This window comes from Cervus elaphus, chromosome 10, assembly GCF_910594005.1.
Source record: "Cervus elaphus chromosome 10, mCerEla1.1, whole genome shotgun sequence".
In the NCBI taxonomy this organism is placed as follows: domain Eukaryota; kingdom Metazoa; phylum Chordata; class Mammalia; order Artiodactyla; family Cervidae; genus Cervus; species Cervus elaphus.
The window spans coordinates 31,181,606-31,200,366 of record NC_057824.1 but is presented as its reverse complement, the minus strand read 5'-3'; the positions used below and the strand labels follow the sequence as shown (position 1 = coordinate 31,200,366).

Here is an 18,761-nt window from a genome sequence, read left to right as displayed (position 1 = left end):
ATTACAATTAATGAGTCTACCCTGACAGACTGGATACAGACTCAAAAGTATGAAATACGTTGCTAAATCTACTCATTCAACCTTCCCCTCAAGAAACCAGTTTGCACCAATCTCTTGGGGACTCCGATGGTAAAGAATCTGCCTGCAGTGCAGGAGACTCACATTGGATCCCTGGGTGGGGAAGATCCCCTGGAGAAGTGAATCGCTACCCACTCCACTATTCTCGCCTGGAGAATTCTATGGACAGAGGAGCCTGGCACACTACAGCCCATGGGGGTCACAAAGTGTCCCGCACGACTGAGGGACTAACACACGCTCTAACAGTAAAGGGGAAATAAGGAGAGCAATAACAAATGTTCTTTGTAGAAAATCTAAAAATAGAGAAAAGGAGTAGGAAGAAATTTAGTTTGTCAACCCCAATAGAGTCAACACTATTTGCACGTGGTGAACTGAATTTCAGACTGTAATTTCTACTATTTTAAAGAGCCTACAGATAGAAATTTCCTGTATTGGCAAAGCACAAAATACAATGGCTTTGCCGGTAAACAATTCCCTCATGGTCCTTTTCCTCAGGAATTGAAGTGAGTAATCTTTTACCTGTTTGGATTTTTGAAAGAGCAAGTTAGCGTTCTCATCTCCATGGCAACTCTTTACGTAGTGATTGATAGCGACCGCATCCACTAGAGTCTTTTCATTTGACATTTCCAACCAATCGGGTGGAAGCTGGGGATTAGGGGCGTTTCCACTAGTATCTGCCTTACGTCGCAGTGCGTCATCAGCCTGCGCCAAGGGCACCGTTGGCCCGCTCCGTTCAAAGAGTAGTAGTGCTGCTTCCGCGGCAATGAGTTGTGTCCGGGCGGCGGCGGCTTGCTGCCTGTGGCGACTGCGCACAAGCGCCCTGCAGCCCCTCTCAGGTAAAGGGGAGGCCTGAACGCGATCGCGCGCGGGGCTGAGGAGCCCAGGAATTTTCTCCTTAGGCTTAGGTCGGAGAGGTCACGGGGCGGGTAGACGTTCACACGTCACAGGGCTGCGGCGGAGGGCGACTGAGCGGCTGGAAAAGCGGCGCGAGGCGTGTAATCGGCCGCGGGGCCCGCCGGGCCGAAAGGGAGTGGGTTTTCCGCTGTGACGTTCTGGCGAGCCCATTGGGCGTCCGTGCGTTTGGGGGCAATGACGTAATTTCACGCCTGTTCTGTGACGTCATGGCAGGTGTGGTAGGGGTTCCGGGCTGAGAAGAGTTGGCAATCTTGAAAGTTTAGTGTACTGGTGCGGGGGTGGGTGGTCCTTGTAGCTTTCGCTTATGGCCTTGTAGGTGGCCCTACGACCGGCAGCGTGGGCTTCCTCCCATACGCCCGCCCCACTCCAGAGCTTGGTAGAAACGCAGATTCTCAGATCGCTCCCCTAACCTACCGGATCTTAACAAGCCCTTGGAATGACTAGTGTGCATTTGCAAGTTAGAGAAGCACCGGAATGTTGGAAGGAGCATCGAATTGGAGTAGGGAGGATTGGGCTTAGATTCTGACTCGTCTTTTCCTCATTTATCCGAACTGCCTCAGAAAACTGAGGTCATTTTCTCAAAGTTAAACCATTTGTGTACCAACGTCAGGATTTTTGCTTTATAACAATACCACTGATATTTTACCACTGATATTACTAGAGTTTTTTTTTTTTTTTTAATATCCCTAAACCGTATTCCTTTTTAAAATTAGAACATTGGAATCTAGATCCCTAGGTAAACGGAAAACCAGTATCTCTTGTCCCAAGAAAAAAATCATAAAAGTACGCTGAAAACAAGTTATTGTATTAAATACTCTTGTCTACCAAGGTTTGAACTCAAGACCAACTTTTTTCTCTTAAGAAAGGAAAATTAACAAGTGTTAGGAAGATTTTAAGATATGTCAGCTGTAAACTGAGACAGTCTCCTTGATAAAATCAAAAGAGTTGGAAGAGAATCAAGTTGCTCAGTCGTGTGTGCGACTCTTTGCGACCCCATGGACTGCAGCACACCAGGCTTCCCTTGTCCATCACCAATTCTGGGAGCTTGCTCAGACTCCTGTCTGTAGAGTCAGTGAAGCCATCCAACCATCTCATCCTCTGTCTTTCCCTTGTCCTCCTGCCTTCAATCTTTCCCAGTGTCAGGGTCTTTTCCAGTGAGTCAGTTCTTCACATCACATGGCCAAAGAATTGGAGTTTCAGCTTCAGCATCTGTCCTTCCAGTGAATATTCAGGACTGATTTCCTTTAGGATTGACTGGTTGGATCTCCTTGAAATCCAAGGGACTCTCGAGAGTCTTCTCCAACACCACAGTTCAAAAGCATTGATTCTTCCGTGCTCAGCGTCCTTTATAGTCCAACTCTCACATCCATACATGACCACTGGAAAAACCATAGCTTTGACTAGACAGACCTTTGTTGGCAGAATAACCTCTCTGCTTTTTAATATGCTATCTAGGTTGGTCATAACTTTTCTTCCAAGGAGCAAGTGTCTTTTAATTTCAGGGCTGCAGTCAGCATCTGCAGTGATTTTGGAGCCCAAGAAAATAACGTTTCTCTTCTGTTTGCCATGAAGTGATGGGACCGGATGCCATGATCTTAGTTTTCCAAATGTTGAGTTTTAAGCCAGCTTTTTCACTCTTTTCTTTGACTTTCATCAAGAGGCTCTTTAGTTCTTCGATTTCTGCCATAAGGGTGGTGTCATCTGCGTATCTGAGTTTATTGATATTTCTCCTGGCAATCTTGATTCCAGCTTGTGTTTCATCCAGCCCTGCATTTCACATGATGTACTCTGCATTTAAGTTAAATGAGCAGGGTGACAATATACAGCCTTGACATACTCCTTTCCCAATTTGGAAACAGTCTGTTATTCCATGTCCAGTTCTAACTGTTGCTTCTTGACTTGCATACAGGTTTCTGTATGTGTGTATGGAAGAGAATAATTATTAACTAAACAACATCATAGCCACTTAAGATCTTTTCATATATGACTTGAAATATCCTAGGTGCCATCACTGGTATATGTTTCACATTTTAGGAAATTACGAATATAAAATGATGCACTTGAGAGCTTTTAGCAATGGGCCTCAATTTTATTATTTCTCAGTTTTAAAGTGTGTGACAGTACAGGCAAAACTCAGGATTGTTGAAGATGAATTTTAATGCTCCTTCATTCTTTTTCATTTATAGTTACTCTGCGTCCTCTGTATCTTTTTATTGTCGTGATAATAAGAAAGGTTTTATTATTGTGTTTCTCCGAAAAAGGAAATAACCAGATTGTTCCCAATTTTATATGTAATAAATGGCAATTCGGAATTGTTAAAAAGTCTGTGTTAGAGACAAGATAGGTATTTTATGATTCTAGTTCTGTGTTCTGTCTATGGTCCATCTCATACTTTTTTTTCTTTTCCACTATGGCTTATTACTAGATATTGAATATAGTTTCCTGTGCTATATAGTAGGACCTTGTTTATCTAGTCTTTTAAAAAACATCTTTGATGTGGACCTTTTTTATGTCTTTATTGAATTTGTTGCAATATTGTTTCTGTCTTATGTTTTGGTTTTTGGCTGTGAGGAAAGTGGGATCCTAGCTCCCTGAGCAGAGTTCAAACCCATGCTGCCTGCAATTGAAGGCACAGTTTTAACCACTGGACTGCCTTATTTATTTTACATATAGTAGTTTGTATCTGTTAATTCCAAACTCTTAATTTATCCCTCCCCCACCTCATTTCCCTTTTGATAACCAAAAACTTGTTTTCTATGTCTGTGAATCTGTTTCTTAAATAAGTTCTTTTGTAAACTTCATAGTTCTCATTTTAGATTCCACACATAAGTGGTATCACCTGGTATTTGTGTTTCAATGCCTTCATTTAGTATGATAATCTCTAGATCCATGCATGTTGCTACAAATGGCATTATTTCTGTGTGTGTGTGTGTGTGTATGTGTAGATAGACCACATCTTCTTTGTCCATTCATCTGTCAGTGGATATTTAGGTTGCTTCCATCTCTTGGCTGTTGTAGTCTGCTGTGAACATTGGGGTGCATATGTCTTTTCCAATTATAGTTTTGTCCAGGTATATGCCCAGGAGTGGTATTACTGGATCATATGGCAACTCTGTTTTTAGTTTTTTGAGGAACCTGCATACTGTTCTCCATGGTGGCTGCACCAGTTTACATTCCCACCAACAGTGTACAAGGGTTCCATTTTCTCTCCAACACCCTCTCCAGCATTTGTTATTTGTAGACTTTTTATTTTTTTTAATTTATTTTTTATTTATTTATTTATTTTTATTTGTAGACTTTTTAATGATGGCCATTATGACTGACTGGTGTGAGCTAGTACCTCATTGTAGTTTTGATTTGTATTTTTCTAATAAGAAATGTTGAGCATCTTTTCATGTGTCTGTCAGCCATTTGTATAGCTTCTTTGGAGAAATGTCTGTTTAGATCTTCTGCCTGTTTTTTTTAGTAGATTGGTTTTTTTTTTTTTTGAGCTGTATGAGTTGTTGGTATAATTTGTAAATTAAGCCTTTGTTGGCTGCATTGTTTGCAAGTATTTTCTGTCTGCAGGTTGTCTTGGCATTTTCCTTTGCTGTGCAAAAGCTTGTAAGTTTGAGTAGGTAGGTCCTATTTTATTTTTGCTTTTTTTTCTATTGCCTTGGGAGACTGACCTAAGAAAACATTGGTACTGTTTATGTCAGAGAATGTTTTGCCTATTTTCTCTTTTAGGAGTTTTGTGGTGTCATGTCTTATTTATTTATGTCATAACTTACATTTTGAGTTATCTTTGTGCATGCTATGAGAGCATGTCGTAACTTCATTGATTTACATGTGGCTGTCCAGCTTTCCCAGCACCACTTGCTGAAGAGACTATTTTTTTCTCATTGTATAGTCGTGTCATCTTTATAAAAGATTAACTGGCTAGGTGTGTGGTTTATTTCTGGGCTTTATTCTGTTCTATTGATCCATTTGTCTGTTTTTGTGCCAGTGCTACTGTTTTGATTACTGGAGCTTTGGAGTATTGTCTGAAATCAGGGAGGGTTATTCTTCCAGCTTTGTTCTTTTTTCCCAAGCTTGCTTTGGTAATTCTGAGCTTCATGGTTCCATACAGATTTTAGGATTATTTGTTCTAGTTCTGTGAAAAATGTCATGTGTGATTTGATAGGGGTTACATTAAATCTGTAGATTACTCTGGATAGTATGACCATTTAAACAATATTTTTGCAATCTACAAAGCATCCAAGCATCCATCTGATACTTTTTAAAGCCACCTCACAGAGATTGTGACAAGATAGAGATGGCGAATATTAGGTTACCTCACCCTCCACACGTACCTCAAAAAGCGTTTATTAGGTGCCTGAATCTGGAAAAGTGTTGCAGTGCTAGGGAAAAATCAAATATGTTTTTAATAGAATTATAACTCTACCCGTCAAAAGTCAGCTGTGTGTTTGAACTCAGGCTCATCTTATGCACTCAATCCTTTGCTATTTCGCAGTAAATGATTTCTTAAAAATTAATATTGAGGAATTTCCTGATGATCCAATGGTTAGAACTTGGCACTTTCACTGCTAAGGGCCCAGTTCAATGGTTCAGTCCCTGGTCTGGGAATTAAGATCCCACAAGCCACTCAGCTTGGCCAAAAAAAAGAAAGGAGTATTGCTTATTTTAAAAGTTCTTTCTTATTAACACATTTTGTGGTGGGAGTAACAAAATGAAAGAACAAGCAAACAAGATTATTTTAAGAAATAGAGTCATCTCGCTACTTATTTATTTATGGCTGCCCTGGGTTTCTTGCTTTGCACAGGCTTCCTCTAACTGCAGCGAGTCGGGGCTGCTCTCTGTTGCGGTTCGAGGGCTTCTCGTTGCAGTGGCTTCTCTTGTTATGGAACACAAGCTGTAGGCGGGTGGGCTTCAGTAGTTGTGACTTGGCTCTAGAGTACAGGTTCAGTAGTTGTGACACACAGGCTTCGTTGCCCTGTGGTGTATGGGATTTTTCAGAACCAGAAATCGAACCCATGTCCCCTGCATTCGCAGACAGATTCCTAACCACTGGACCAACAGGGAAAGTCCCATCTCATCATTTTTAATTTTAACTTTTGAACCTGATCTTTCTACAAGGAGGCTAGGCCTTGGACTTGGAGGAAAAACTTGGCACAGGTTACCTTGACTTTGTCCAGTGTCTCCAGTTGTTCTCCACATAGAAGCATGGTCATGGAGGGACTTCCCTGGCAATCCTGCAGTTAAGACTGCACTTCTGCTGCAGGGGGCCCAGGTTCAGTGCCTAGTAGGGGAACTAAGATCCTGCATGCAGCATGGCCAAAACAAAACAAAAGGCCATGGACCACAGTGACCTGCTGTCTGATGACATAGATCTGAGTGGTACCTTACACCTGGCAGAACGTGGAATCCAGCCAGTTAAGTCAGGCATGCTCAGTGAGATGAAGCAGGTTCTGTGGAAGAATGGATCAAAGTTGGGACACCATGCTTCAGACCCCCATATCCACTGCTCCTTTGTCTAGAGTGAGGCATTTAAAATCCTCAGCCTGAAAAGTTCAAACGCAGAACTATCTCAGATTTTATCAGGCCTACCCCATCACTTTGTGTCCAAAGCACTCAAGCCTTTTTTAATGGAAAAAGAAAAAAAGGCTATAGATGTATCAGAATGAAACTTTTCTACACATTTTGTGGGTGTTCCTTAGCCTAAATGGAAGGTATCTACTAGACAGGTGGTAGTCATACATAAGAGCCTTGAAGCACATCTCAAAATGGTATCAATACAGCTAGAGTTCACATTAACAACTAAAAGGTCTAAGTCTTTACTTCCATATCTGCAAAATAAGTTAACACCTTATACATCTAAACATGTTATAAAACTGTTCTCTTAGGGGAGAGGACTTTGGGAATGCTCTAATACAAGCCTCAGAGATTATAGTCAAGGTGTTAACTATTTGGAGATTTTTTTTAAAAGACAAAATCTAATCTATCCTGAAGAATTTACGTTTTGAAAGCAAGAAGAGTTCAGTTGAATCAAGTACCAGAATGAGATGAAACGTAAACGCCAGGCCAAATTCTTAAAGTCAGATGCTCATTGGCACAGATACTTTTAGTAAGAGATATTAAATCTACAGTTCTTAACCTTGGCTGCAGAGAACATTTGTGCACAGAACTTTTTAAAAGCATCATCCCCCAGGGATCAACTGTGGAGGAGCATCCATGATTCTGGGAGCCCCCTAGGGATTGTGTGCAGCCAGAGTTGGAAAAGAAGCAGGTGTGTGAACTGGGGAACCATGCCCATCCAGAGACAGCGGCCGTGTTAGCTGCCTAGGAAGAAGACGCCATCGGTGTTTCTAGATCGTCATACACTTCAAGTGAAGTCAGGCTCCAGATCTTCAGTTAAATCTTCTCTCCTTTAAATACTGGTAACTAATTTACTTTACAAAACAAAACTACGCACTGCTGTATTTAAAATGGATAACCAACAAGGACCTACTGTATAGCACATGGAACTCTGCTCAATGTTATGTGGCAGCCTGGATGGGAGGGCCATTTGGGGGAGAATGGATGCGTGTATATGTATGACTGAGTCCCTTCCCTGTTCGCCTGAAAATATCACATTTTTTGATAATCGGCTGTACCCCAACACAAAATAAGAAATTTAAAAAACAAAGCCACAAATCACTACAGATTAAACAGAGTACATTTGTAGGCATCCCCAACCTATGGGGAGCTTATTTGTGACCTCTGCTGTAAGATGCCTCTTTCTTCTATGAAAGGAAACGTCTCAATTTTACCCAAGAGTAATGGAGAATAAACACTTGCATTGCAGCTTATGGAAGAAGAATCAGTGTCAGATTTTGCAGTTCAAGAATGACCTTAGACAACATCAATAGGGAAGCTGTGGATCGAATAATCCGGGTGGATCATGCAGGTGAATATGGAGCGAACCGCATCTATGCAGGGCAGATGGCCATCCTGGGTCGGACGAGCGTCGGGCCGGTCATTCAGGTGGGCACCTCTTGATCTCTCAGTAATGAATCACACTGGGTCATGCATTGTCAAAGGAGGTACTGTTGTCCCCAAGATAGGGAAAATTGCTTATGGGGTGGGGGTGGAGGAGTAAAAAGCATATTATTCTTTTTTATAAAGCGCAGACAGACATAAACAGATTTATAGTACATAAACAAATATATTGTCTACCTGTAATATTAAAATTTCATGGGGGGGGGCAATAAAAAAGGATTAAGAGTCATTGCATTCACTCAAAGCACCAGTTGTAAGACCTTGTGTTCCCACCCCTAGTAGACCCCAGTGGAGATATTTTATATTATAGGCTGAGAGGCAGATTGGACAGGCCTGGGCTTCATAGTCACACAGACCGAAGTTCACATTCCAGCTCTCTCCCACCTCCTACCTGTGTGAGCTTGAGGAAGTCACGTGTTGTGTTCTGTGTCTGCAAAAGGAGCTGACACAACATCATTTTGGTGAAGAATAAATGAGCTGGTGTAGAGCAGCTAATACCATGCCTGGCATGTTTTAGACACTTAGCACAAGTTAAATTCCCTGCTCTGAGTACTTGGGCAAGTTACTTAACCTCTCTGTGCCTCACTTCCTTCATCTGTATAGTGAGGATAATAACAGTTTGTCTTTCACAAAGCAGTTGTGCAGATGAAGTCAAATATGTATGTAAGCTATTTGACAGTACCTGGCTATGGGACATACTCTTTTAAGTGTTAGCTCTTATGATCATTTTTCCTTTTTCCTTTGATGTAAATGATATATTTCTGGCTGTCTGAAAGGAAATCATATAAAAGGTAATATTCTGCCCTCCTAAGTTTGAAATGGGCTACACATCTCATGTCTTTGGGGGTGCACTGTGGATCTGAGCAACTTCGGCCGGCTCTGCAGTTTGCAGTCTGCTTGTCTGGAATGGAGATAACAGACACTTCTCTTGGTTTGCTGTCTCTCTTCCCCGTAATCTGATATTTAGGGCTTTTCCTTCTATGATTCAAGGGGACTGGGGGAGGTAGCAGTTCTCATCATTCTCCCCATTGTGCTTCCTTTACCGACATGAACAGGGCATGTGGCTTCCTTACTATGTAGCAGGTGGTCTCTCTGAAATGTCTTTGTTCTTATGTTTCTTACAGAAAATGTGGGATCAAGAAAAGGACCACTTGAAAAAGTTCAATGAGTTGATGGTTGCATTCAGGGTGCGGCCAACCATTCTGATGCCCTTTTGGAACGTGGTGGGGTTTGCACTGGGTACGTGTCTATCTGGGAGAGCCTGTGTGAGCCTAGGGATCTGGGAGGATTGAATCGGTAAATAACCCCTCTACAGTTCTTGTTATGTCCTCTTACAACCTTATAATTCATATTCTAAAGTTAAATTGATTTTTTTTTGCTTAAATTAAGATAAAACCTTAAAATCAGTACTTTTATAAATAGAAGATACATTGAAAATAACTACAACAGAGAGGAAAAAGGCTAGAGTAATTTGACTGTGGCCAGATGAAGTTCCCTAATGAAGGTTCTAAACTTGGGATCTGCTCACTCTTAAAAAGAGTCAGGGAATTCCCTGGCAGTTCAGTGGTTGGGACTCAGCGCTTTCATTGCTGAGGGCCCAGGTTCCAGCCTAGGTGGGGAACGAAGATCCCACAAGCCCTGAGGCACAGCCAAAAGAAAAAGGGAGAGTCAGTGATACAGAAGAACCAAAGAACCCCAGTGAAGACTCGCTCCTGCCATAATCAGAAGGTTAGAAAAAGCACTGAGAGAAGAACATTCTTACTGTGTGATTCAGTTTGAATCACCACACTGTCATCTGGTACCGTGGTTTTCAAGGATGGCAGGTTGCTCCTGAGGACACTTGGCAACATCTAAAGACAGTTTTGGTTGTTGCAACTGGGGATGCCACGGGCACCTAGTGGGTAAAGGTCAGGGATCCAGCTAAACATCCTACCATGTTCAGGACACTCCCCCACAAGGAATTACCCAGCCCCAGGGTGCCAGGTGACAAACCCTGACCTGGTCTCCATCCCCAGTGGTGTCAACCCCACCCTTTACCTCCTGGATCTGACCATTCCAGGCGCTGGAACTGCCCTGCTTGGGAAGGAGGGCGCCATGGCCTGCACGGTGGCCGTGGAAGAGTCCATCGCACACCACTACAACAACCAGATCAGGACGCTGATGGAGAAGGAGCCTGAAAAATACGAGGAGCTTCTGCAGGTATCTGACCATGCTCTGGAAGGGTCTGCCGGGGGCAGGGGGAAGGGCAGATATGCAGTTTGATAAGAGGACCAAAGTGGGGTGTTGGGGACTAGCACTGCCTCGGAAACCTGGGGCAGCAGCTCGTTTGAAAGGCGTGCAAACTGAGGCGGCTGTGGGCCATGTCACGTGCTCGGGCGCAGCTGGGACTCAAACCCGCGGTTCCTGAGCCCACACCTGTATTCTCTCTGCCTCTGGATCATTGTTAGATCCTGAGCAAAGACCATGAGCACAGATCCTTCATGTTAAGTAAATGAGTATCCTCAGAATAATAAATAAGTATCCTCAGAAATTTTGTACAGAAAATAAGAGAACTGTTTAATTTTTTTGTTTTAAGTCAGTGGCCACCCACCTGTCTCTGTAAATAAGTTTTTCTGGAACACAGCTGCACTCATTTGTCTGCATGTCCATGGCTATTGTTCCCTCTAGGGTGGCAGAGTTGAGTCATCATGACAGGGACCTTACAGCCCAAGAAACCTGAAGTACTGCCTCTGGGCCTTTGCAGGAAAAGTCTGCCTACCTGTGTCTTAGCTGGTAACATGAGGCTTTGGCCACCAAAGTAAGTCAGAACAGTGGGGAGTTGGAAGGCTGACTTGTTTCAATTTCTTTTTATTTAACCAGGTGATCAGGAAATTTCGAGATGAAGAGCTTGAGCACCATGACATAGGCCTCGAACATGATGCAGAACTGGTGGGGACCCATCTTTACTTTTTGCTTGTGGTGGTACTTTATTTGGAAGGTTGAGGGACAGGAATGTTTCTGTTTCCAGAAAGTTATAAAACGACCGTCAGAGAAACAGAACCCATATCCATCAGTTCAGTTCAGTCGCTCAATTGTGTCCAATTCTTTGCAACCCCATGGACTACAGCACACCAGGCTTCCCTGTGCATCACCAACTCCCAGAGATTGCTCAACTCAGGTCTGTTGAGTCGGTGATGCCATCCAGCCATCTCATCCTCTGTCTTCCCCTTCTCAACTCCTGCCTTCAGTCTTTCCCAACATGAGGGTCTTTTCCAAGGAGTCGTTCTTCACACCACCTGGCCAAAGCATTGGGAGTTTCAGCTTCAGCGTCAGTCCTTCCAGTGAATGTTTAGGACTGATTTCTTTAGCATTGACTGGTTGGATCTCTTTACAGTCCAAGGGACTCTCGAGAGTCTTCTCCAACACCACAGTTCAAAAGCATCAATTCTTTGGTGCTCAGCGTTTTTTATAGTCCAACTCTCACATCCATACATGACTACTGGAAAAACCATAGCTTTGACTAGACGGACCTTTGTTGACAAAGTAATGTCTCTGCTTTTTAATATGCTGTCTGGGTTGGTCATAGCTTTTCTTCCAAGGAGCAAGCATCTTTTAATATCATGGCTGCACTCGCCATCTGCAGTGATTTTGGAGCCCCCCAAAAATAAAGTCTGTTATTGTTTCCCCATCTATTTACCATGAAGTGATGGAACCAGATGCTGTGATCTTAGTTTTCTGAATGTTGAGTTTTAAGCCAACTTTTTCACTCTCCTCTTTCACTTTCATCAAGAGGCTCTTTAGTTCTTCTTCACTTTCTGCCATAAGGGTGGTGTCATCTTTGTATCTGAGGTTTTTGATGTTTCTCCCAGCAGTCTTGATTTCAGCTTGTGCTTCATCCAGTCCTGCATTTCGCATGATGTACTCTGCATTTAAGTTAAATAATCAGGGTGACAATATACAGCCTTGACCTACTCCTTTCCCATATTGGAACCAGTCCGTGTTCCATGTCTGGTTCTAACTGTTGCTTCCTGACCTGCATACAGATTTCTTAGGAGGCAGGTAACGTGGTCTGGTATTCCTATCTCTTGAAAAATCTTCCACATTTTGTTGTGATTAACATAGCCAAAGGCTTTGGCGTAAGTCAGTAAAGCAGACGTAGATGTTTTTCTGGAACTCTCTTGCTTTTTCTATGCTCCAAAAGATGTTGGCAATTTTATCTCTGGTTCCTCTGCCATTTCTTAATCCAGCTTGAACATCTGGAAGTTCTTGGTTCATGTACTATTGAAGCCTGGCTTGGTGAATTTTGAGCATTACTTTGCTAGTGTGTGAGATAAGTGCAGTTGTGTGGTAGTTTGAACATTCTTTGGCATTGTGTTCCTTTGAGATTGGAATGAAAACTGAGCTTTTCCAGTTCTGTGGCCACTGCTGAGTTTTCCAAATTTGCTGGCATATTGAGTAGAGCACTTTAGCCGCATCATCTTTTAGTATTTGAAATAGCTCAACTGGAATTCCATCACCTCCACTAGCTTTGTTCATAGTGATGCTTCCTAAGGCCCACTTGACTTCACGTTCCAGGATGTCTGGCTCTAGGTGAGTCTTCACACCATCATGATTATCTGGATCATGAAGATCTTTTTTGTACAGTTCTTGTGTGTATTCTTGCCACCTCTTCTTAACCTCTTCTGCTTCTGTTAGGTCCATATCATCTCTGTCCTTTATTGTGTCCATCTTTGCATGAAATGTTCCCTTAGTATCTCTAATTTTCTTGAAGAGATCTCTAGACTTTCCCATTCTATTGTTTTCTTCTATTTCTTTGCACTGATCACTGATTTAGGTCATACCTGAATGGTCTAAGAAAGTAGTGGTTTTCCCTACTTTCTTCAGTTTAAGTCTGAAATCTGCAATAAGGAGTTCATAATCTGAGCCACAGTCAGCTCCTGGTCTTGTTTTTGCTGACTGTGTAGAGCTTCTCCATCCTCAACTGCAAAAAATATAATCAGTCTGATTTTGGTATTGAGCATCTGGTGATGTCCATGTGTAGAGTCTTCTCTTGTGTTGTTGGAAGAGAGTGTTTGCTATGACCAGTGCATTCTCTTGGCAAAACTCTGTTAGCCTTTGCCCTATTTCATTTTGTACTCCAAGGCCAAATTTGCCTGTTACCCTAGGTATCTCTTGACTTCCTACTTTTGCATTCCAGTCTCCTATGATAAAAAGAACATCTTTTTTGGTTTAGTTCTACAAAGTCTTGTAGGTCTTCATAGAACCGTTCAACTTCAGCTTTTTCAGCATTAGTGATTGAGCATAGGCTTGGATTACTGTGATATTGAATGGTTTACCTTGGAAATGAAGAGAGATCATTCTGTTGTTTTTGAGATTGCACCCACGTACTACATTTCAGACTCTTTTATTGACTATGAGGGCTACTCCATGTCTTCTAAGGGATTCTTGCCCACAGTAGTAGATATAATGGTCATCTGAGTTAAATTCACCCATTCCAGTCCATTTTAGTTCACTGATTCCTAAAATGTCAATGTTCACTCTTGCTATCTCCTGTTTGACCACTTCCAATTTACCTTGATTCATGGACCTAACATTCCAGGTTCCTATGAAATATTGTTCTTTACAGCATTGGACATTAGTTCCATCACCAGTCACATTCACAATTGGGCGTTAACAGAACTGCTTGACAGAAGGCAAGTAAATGCCTTGCTCCAACTGGGAATCATTTCTTGCTTCCTTATCCTATTCCCCAGCACATTCCCTCTTTCTGGTGAGAAGCTGGTTGGGTCAGATGTTTTGGCTGTAGCAAATGTATTCCAATCTTTTGAAAAGGATTTTTTTTCCCCCTGTTAAAATAAATCATTTCTTAGATCTTATTACTTATCCAGAGAAGTCCCAACCCTGCCATGCTAGACTTGTACCTTACAATGGAAGGTGAACATAGAATGGATTTCTTTGGTTTGCTTACTGTTGTTTTTATTTTAACAGGCTCCAGCATATGCTGTTCTGAAGAGTGTTATCCAGGCTGGGTGCAGAGTGGCGATATATTTATCAGAAAGACTTTAAAGTACGTCCACTTTTCCTTGTGTATAAGGATAATAGTAATTTAACAGGTGACAGTGGCAGAAAAGGAAATGTACAGTTATTGTTCTGTGAGTTTGTTAATAAATTATGAGAGTTTTTTTCGTTAATAAAACTCTCCAGTTTTGATTGTTCTCTGTGCTGCTTCATGGCCATAAGGCTGACAGTTTACCAGGTGTGTTCAGATTACAGCAAATGAAGCTGGTTCTCATTTGGTCTATAAATTTTGTTCTAAAGCAACAAGTATGAATCATTAAGAAAGTAACATATTGAGAGAAAAAAAAGAGTTTACTGGTAACACAAAGTAATTTAAGACAGTGATGTTTAAAATGAACAAAGCAAGACTGTTTCAGGTAAGCAGAAAACTGACGTTTTTATTGTGAAATGTGGGTTGAGGGCAGGTTACTCCCATCAGAGAATATACTAAATTGTGGGTTATTTGTGAAGTTGAATTACAATCATTTCCCTAAAAAATGGAACAAAATGAACTATAATTTTCATACTTTGTTGAAATCCTTTATGATTTACAAATTTTAAATAATTTGTGGGAAAAAACCTAGATCAGTGGTTCTCTTCTCTGGCTGCACATTAGGGTTCCTGAAGAGCATTTTAGAATTTTTCAGATTGTGAACCAAAAATTCTGACTTCATAAGGGGGGAGCCCAGGATCACAATGGTTTCGAAAGTGCCCAGGTGATTCTAGGCTGAGTCAGGGCTGGGAACCCCTAGACTAGATTGTCAGCTTCTTGTGGTGAAGAATCATGTCTTTGGGTCTCTGCCTCCTGCCTAGCACCCTGTGTTTAATCACCACCTTGCTTCAGGGCGTCCTGTTTTGAAGGACAGCAACACTGGGATAAGTTTGGACTAGTCCTCTATAACCTCTCTTTTTTCCTAAACCAAACATGCATTTAATCTTATGTGAGCAAGTGAATCAGTCTTCTGGTACTAATTGCAGTAAATTAAACATGGGAGAGAAGGGTTGAAAACAACTGAATTCTAAATTCTTGCACTAGGTTACAAACAGATGTCTGTTGAAAGGCCAAGTTTCTACTCAGTTGTTGCCTGTCTCCATTATTTTATTTTATTTATTTATTTTCCATTTATTTTTATTAGTTGGAGACTAATTACTTTACAATATTGTAGTGGTTTTTGCCATACATTGACATGAATCAGTCATGGATTTACGTGTATTCCCCATCCTGAACCCCCCTCCCACCTCCCTCCCCATCCCATCCCTCTGGGTCATCCCAGTGCACCAGCCCTGTTGTTTTATAAATATGCATTTTATGTCTTTCCTATAAAGACAGTGAGTTTATTGAGGGCTGAACATCTTTTCTAGTTCCTAGTACACAGTACGTGCCCATTAAAAAGGAGGGGAGGAAGTCCAGAAGGGAATGGCAGGACAGACTTAAAGTAATGAAAGAGAATAACCTACAACCTAGATTACTGTACCCAGCAAGGATCTCATTCAGATATGAAGGAGAATTCAAAAGACAAGCAAAAGCTGAGAGAATTCAGCACCACCAAACCAGCTCTTCAGCAAATGCTAAAGGATCTTCTCTAGACAGGAAATGGAGAAAGGTTGTATAAACGTGAACCCAAAACAACAAAGTAAATGGCAATGGGACCATACCTATCAATAATTACCTTAAATGTAAATGGGTTGAATGCCCCAACCAAAAGACAAAGACTGGCTGAATGGATACAAAAACAAGATCCCTATATATGCTGTCTACAAGAGACCCATCTCAAAACAAGAGACACATACAGACTAAAAGTGAAGGGCTGGAAAAAATATTTCACTCAAACAGAGAACAAAAGAAAGCAGGAGTCACAATACTCATATTAGATAAAATAGACTTTCAAATAAAGGCTGTGAAAAGAGACAAAGAAGGACGCTACATAATGATCAAAGGATCAATCCAAGAAGAAGATATAACAATTATAAATATATATGCACCCAACATAGGAGCACCGCAATATGTAAGGCAAATGCTAACAAGTATGAAAGAGGAAATTAATAGCAACACAATAATAGTGAGAGACTTTAATACCCCACTCAAAACTATGGATAGATCAACTAAACAGAAAATTAACAAGGAAACACAAACTTTAAATGACACAATGGACCAGCTAGACCTAATTGATATCTATAGGACATTTCACCCCAAAACAATCAACTTCACCTTTTTCTCAAGTGCACACAGAACCTTTTCCAGAATAGATCACATCCTGGGCCATAAATCTAGTCTTGGTAAATTCAAAAAAATTGAAATCATTCCAGTCATCTTTTCTGACCACAGTGTGGTAAGATTAGATCTCAATTACAGGAAAAAAAATTGCTAAAAATTCAAACATATGGAGGCTAAATAACACAGTTCTGAATAACCAACAAATCATAGAAGAAATAAAAAAAGAAATCAAAATGTGCATAGAAATGAATGAAAATGAAAACACAACAACCCAAAACCTATGGGACACTGTAAAAGCAGTGCTAAGGGGAAGGTTCATAAGATTACAGGCTTACCTCAAGAAATAAGAAAAAAGTCAAATAAATAACCTAACTCCACACCTAAAGCAACTAAAGAAGGAAGAAATGAAGAACCCCAGGGTTAGTAGAAGGAAAGAAATCTTAAAAATTAGGGCAGAAATAAACGCAAAAGAAACTAAAGAGACCATAGCAAAAATCAACAAAGCTAAAAGCTGTTTTTTTTAAAAAATAAACAAAATTGACAAACCATTAGCAAGACTCATTAAGAAACAAAGGGAGAAGAACCAAATTAACAAAATTAGAAATGAAAATGGAGAGATCACAACAGACAACCACTGAAATACAAAGGATCATAAGAGACTACTACCAGCAGCTCTATGCCAATAAAATGGACAACTTGGAAGAAATGGACAAATTCTTAGAAAAGTATAACTTTCCAAAACTGAACCAGGAAGAAATAGAAGATCTTAACATACCCATCACAAGCAAGGAAATCGAAACTGTAATCAGAAATCTTCCAGCAAACAAAAGCCCAGGACCAGACGGCTTCACAGCTGAATTCTACCAAAAATTTAGAGAAGAGCTAACACCTATCTTACTCAAACTCTTCCAGAAAATTGCAGGAGAAGGTAAACTTCCAAACTCATTCTATGAGGCCACCATCACCCTAATTCCAAAACCAGACAAAGATGCCACAAAAAAAGAAAACTACAGGCCAATATCACTGATGAACATAGATGCAAAACTCCTTAACAAAATTCTAGCAAACAGAATCCAACAACATATTAAAAAAATCATACACCATGACCAAGTGGGCTTTATCCCAGGAATGCAAGGATTCTTTAATATCCGCAAACCAATCAATGTAATACACCACATTAACAAATTGAAAGATAAAAACCATATGATTATCTCAATAGATGCAGAGAAAGCCTTTGACAAAATTCAACACCCACTTATGATTAAAACTCTCCAGAAAGCAGGAATAGAAGGAACATACCTCAACATAATAAAAGCTATATATGACAAACCCACAGCAAGCATTTCCCTCAATGGTGAAAAATTGAAAAGCATTTCCCCTAAAATCAGGAACAAGACAAGGGTGCCCACTCTCACCACTACTATTCAACATAGTTTTGGAAGTTTTGGCTACAGCAATCAGAGCAGAAAAAGAAGTAAAAGGAATCCAGATAGGAAAAGAAGTGAAACTCTTGCTGTTTGCAGATGACATGATCCTCTACATAGAAAACCCTAAAGACTCTACCAGAAAATTACTAGAGCTAATCAACAAATATAGTAAAGTTGCAGGATATAAAATTAACACACAGAAATCCCTTGCATTCCTATACACTAACAATGAGAAAACAGAAAGAGAAATTAAGGAAACAATACCATTCACCATTGCAACAAAAAGAATAAAATACTTAGGAGTATATCTACCTAAAGAAACAAAAGACCTATACATAGAAAACTATAAAACACTGATGAAAGAAATCAAAGAGGACACAAACAGATGGAGAAACATACCGTGTTCATGGATTGGAAGAATCAATATTCTCAAAATGGCTATTCTACCCAAAGCAATCTATAGATTCAATGCAATCCCTATTAAGCTACCAATGGTATTTTTCACAGAACTAGAACAAATAATTTCTCAATTTGTATGGAAATACAAAAAACCTCGAATAGCCAAAGTAATCTTGAGAAAGAAGAATGGAACTGGAGGAATCAACCTGCCTGACTTCAGGCTCTACTACAAAGCCACAGTCATCAAGACAGTATGGTACTGGCACAAAGACAGACATATAGATCAATGGAACAAAATAGAAAGCCCAGAGATGAATCCACGAACCTATGGACACCTTATCTTCAACAAAGGAGGCAAGGATATACAATGGAAAAAAGACAACCTCTTAAAAAAAATAAATTAATTAATTAAAAAAAAAAAAAAGACAACCTCTTTAACAAGTGGTGCTGGGAAAACTGGTCAACCACTTGTAAAAGAATGAAACTAGAACACTTTCTAACACCATACACAAAAATAAACTCAAAATGGATTAAAGATCTAAATGTAAGACCAGAAACTGTAAAACTCCTAGAGGAGAACATAGGCAAAACACTCTCCGACATGAATCACAGCAGGATCCTCTATGACCCACCTCCCAGAATATCGGAAATAAAAGCAAAACTAAACAAATGGG

General features: G+C 40.6%; 1 protein-coding gene across 3 annotated transcripts; it reads left to right on the top strand.

Annotated features, from left to right (window-relative positions):
• The first annotated feature begins 770 nt into the window (after positions 1-770).
• COQ7 (coenzyme Q7, hydroxylase) lies at positions 771-14,197 on the top strand. 3 transcript variants are annotated; one of them, XM_043914424.1, is made up of 6 exons: positions 771-914; positions 7,817-7,995; positions 9,135-9,249; positions 10,070-10,209; positions 10,870-10,938; positions 13,978-14,197. In XM_043914424.1, exons 1-6 carry the CDS (start codon positions 842-844, stop codon positions 14,053-14,055), a joined length of 654 nt encoding a protein of 217 aa, XP_043770359.1. In that variant the 5' UTR covers positions 771-841; the 3' UTR covers positions 14,056-14,197. The 3 variants fall into 3 exon arrangements, with proteins under 3 accessions (XP_043770359.1, XP_043770360.1, XP_043770361.1); XM_043914425.1 differs by lacking the exon at positions 771-914 and adding an exon at positions 1,028-1,206; XM_043914426.1 differs by lacking the exon at positions 771-914 and adding an exon at positions 6,868-7,409.
• The last annotated feature ends 4,564 nt before the right edge of the window (positions 14,198-18,761 follow it).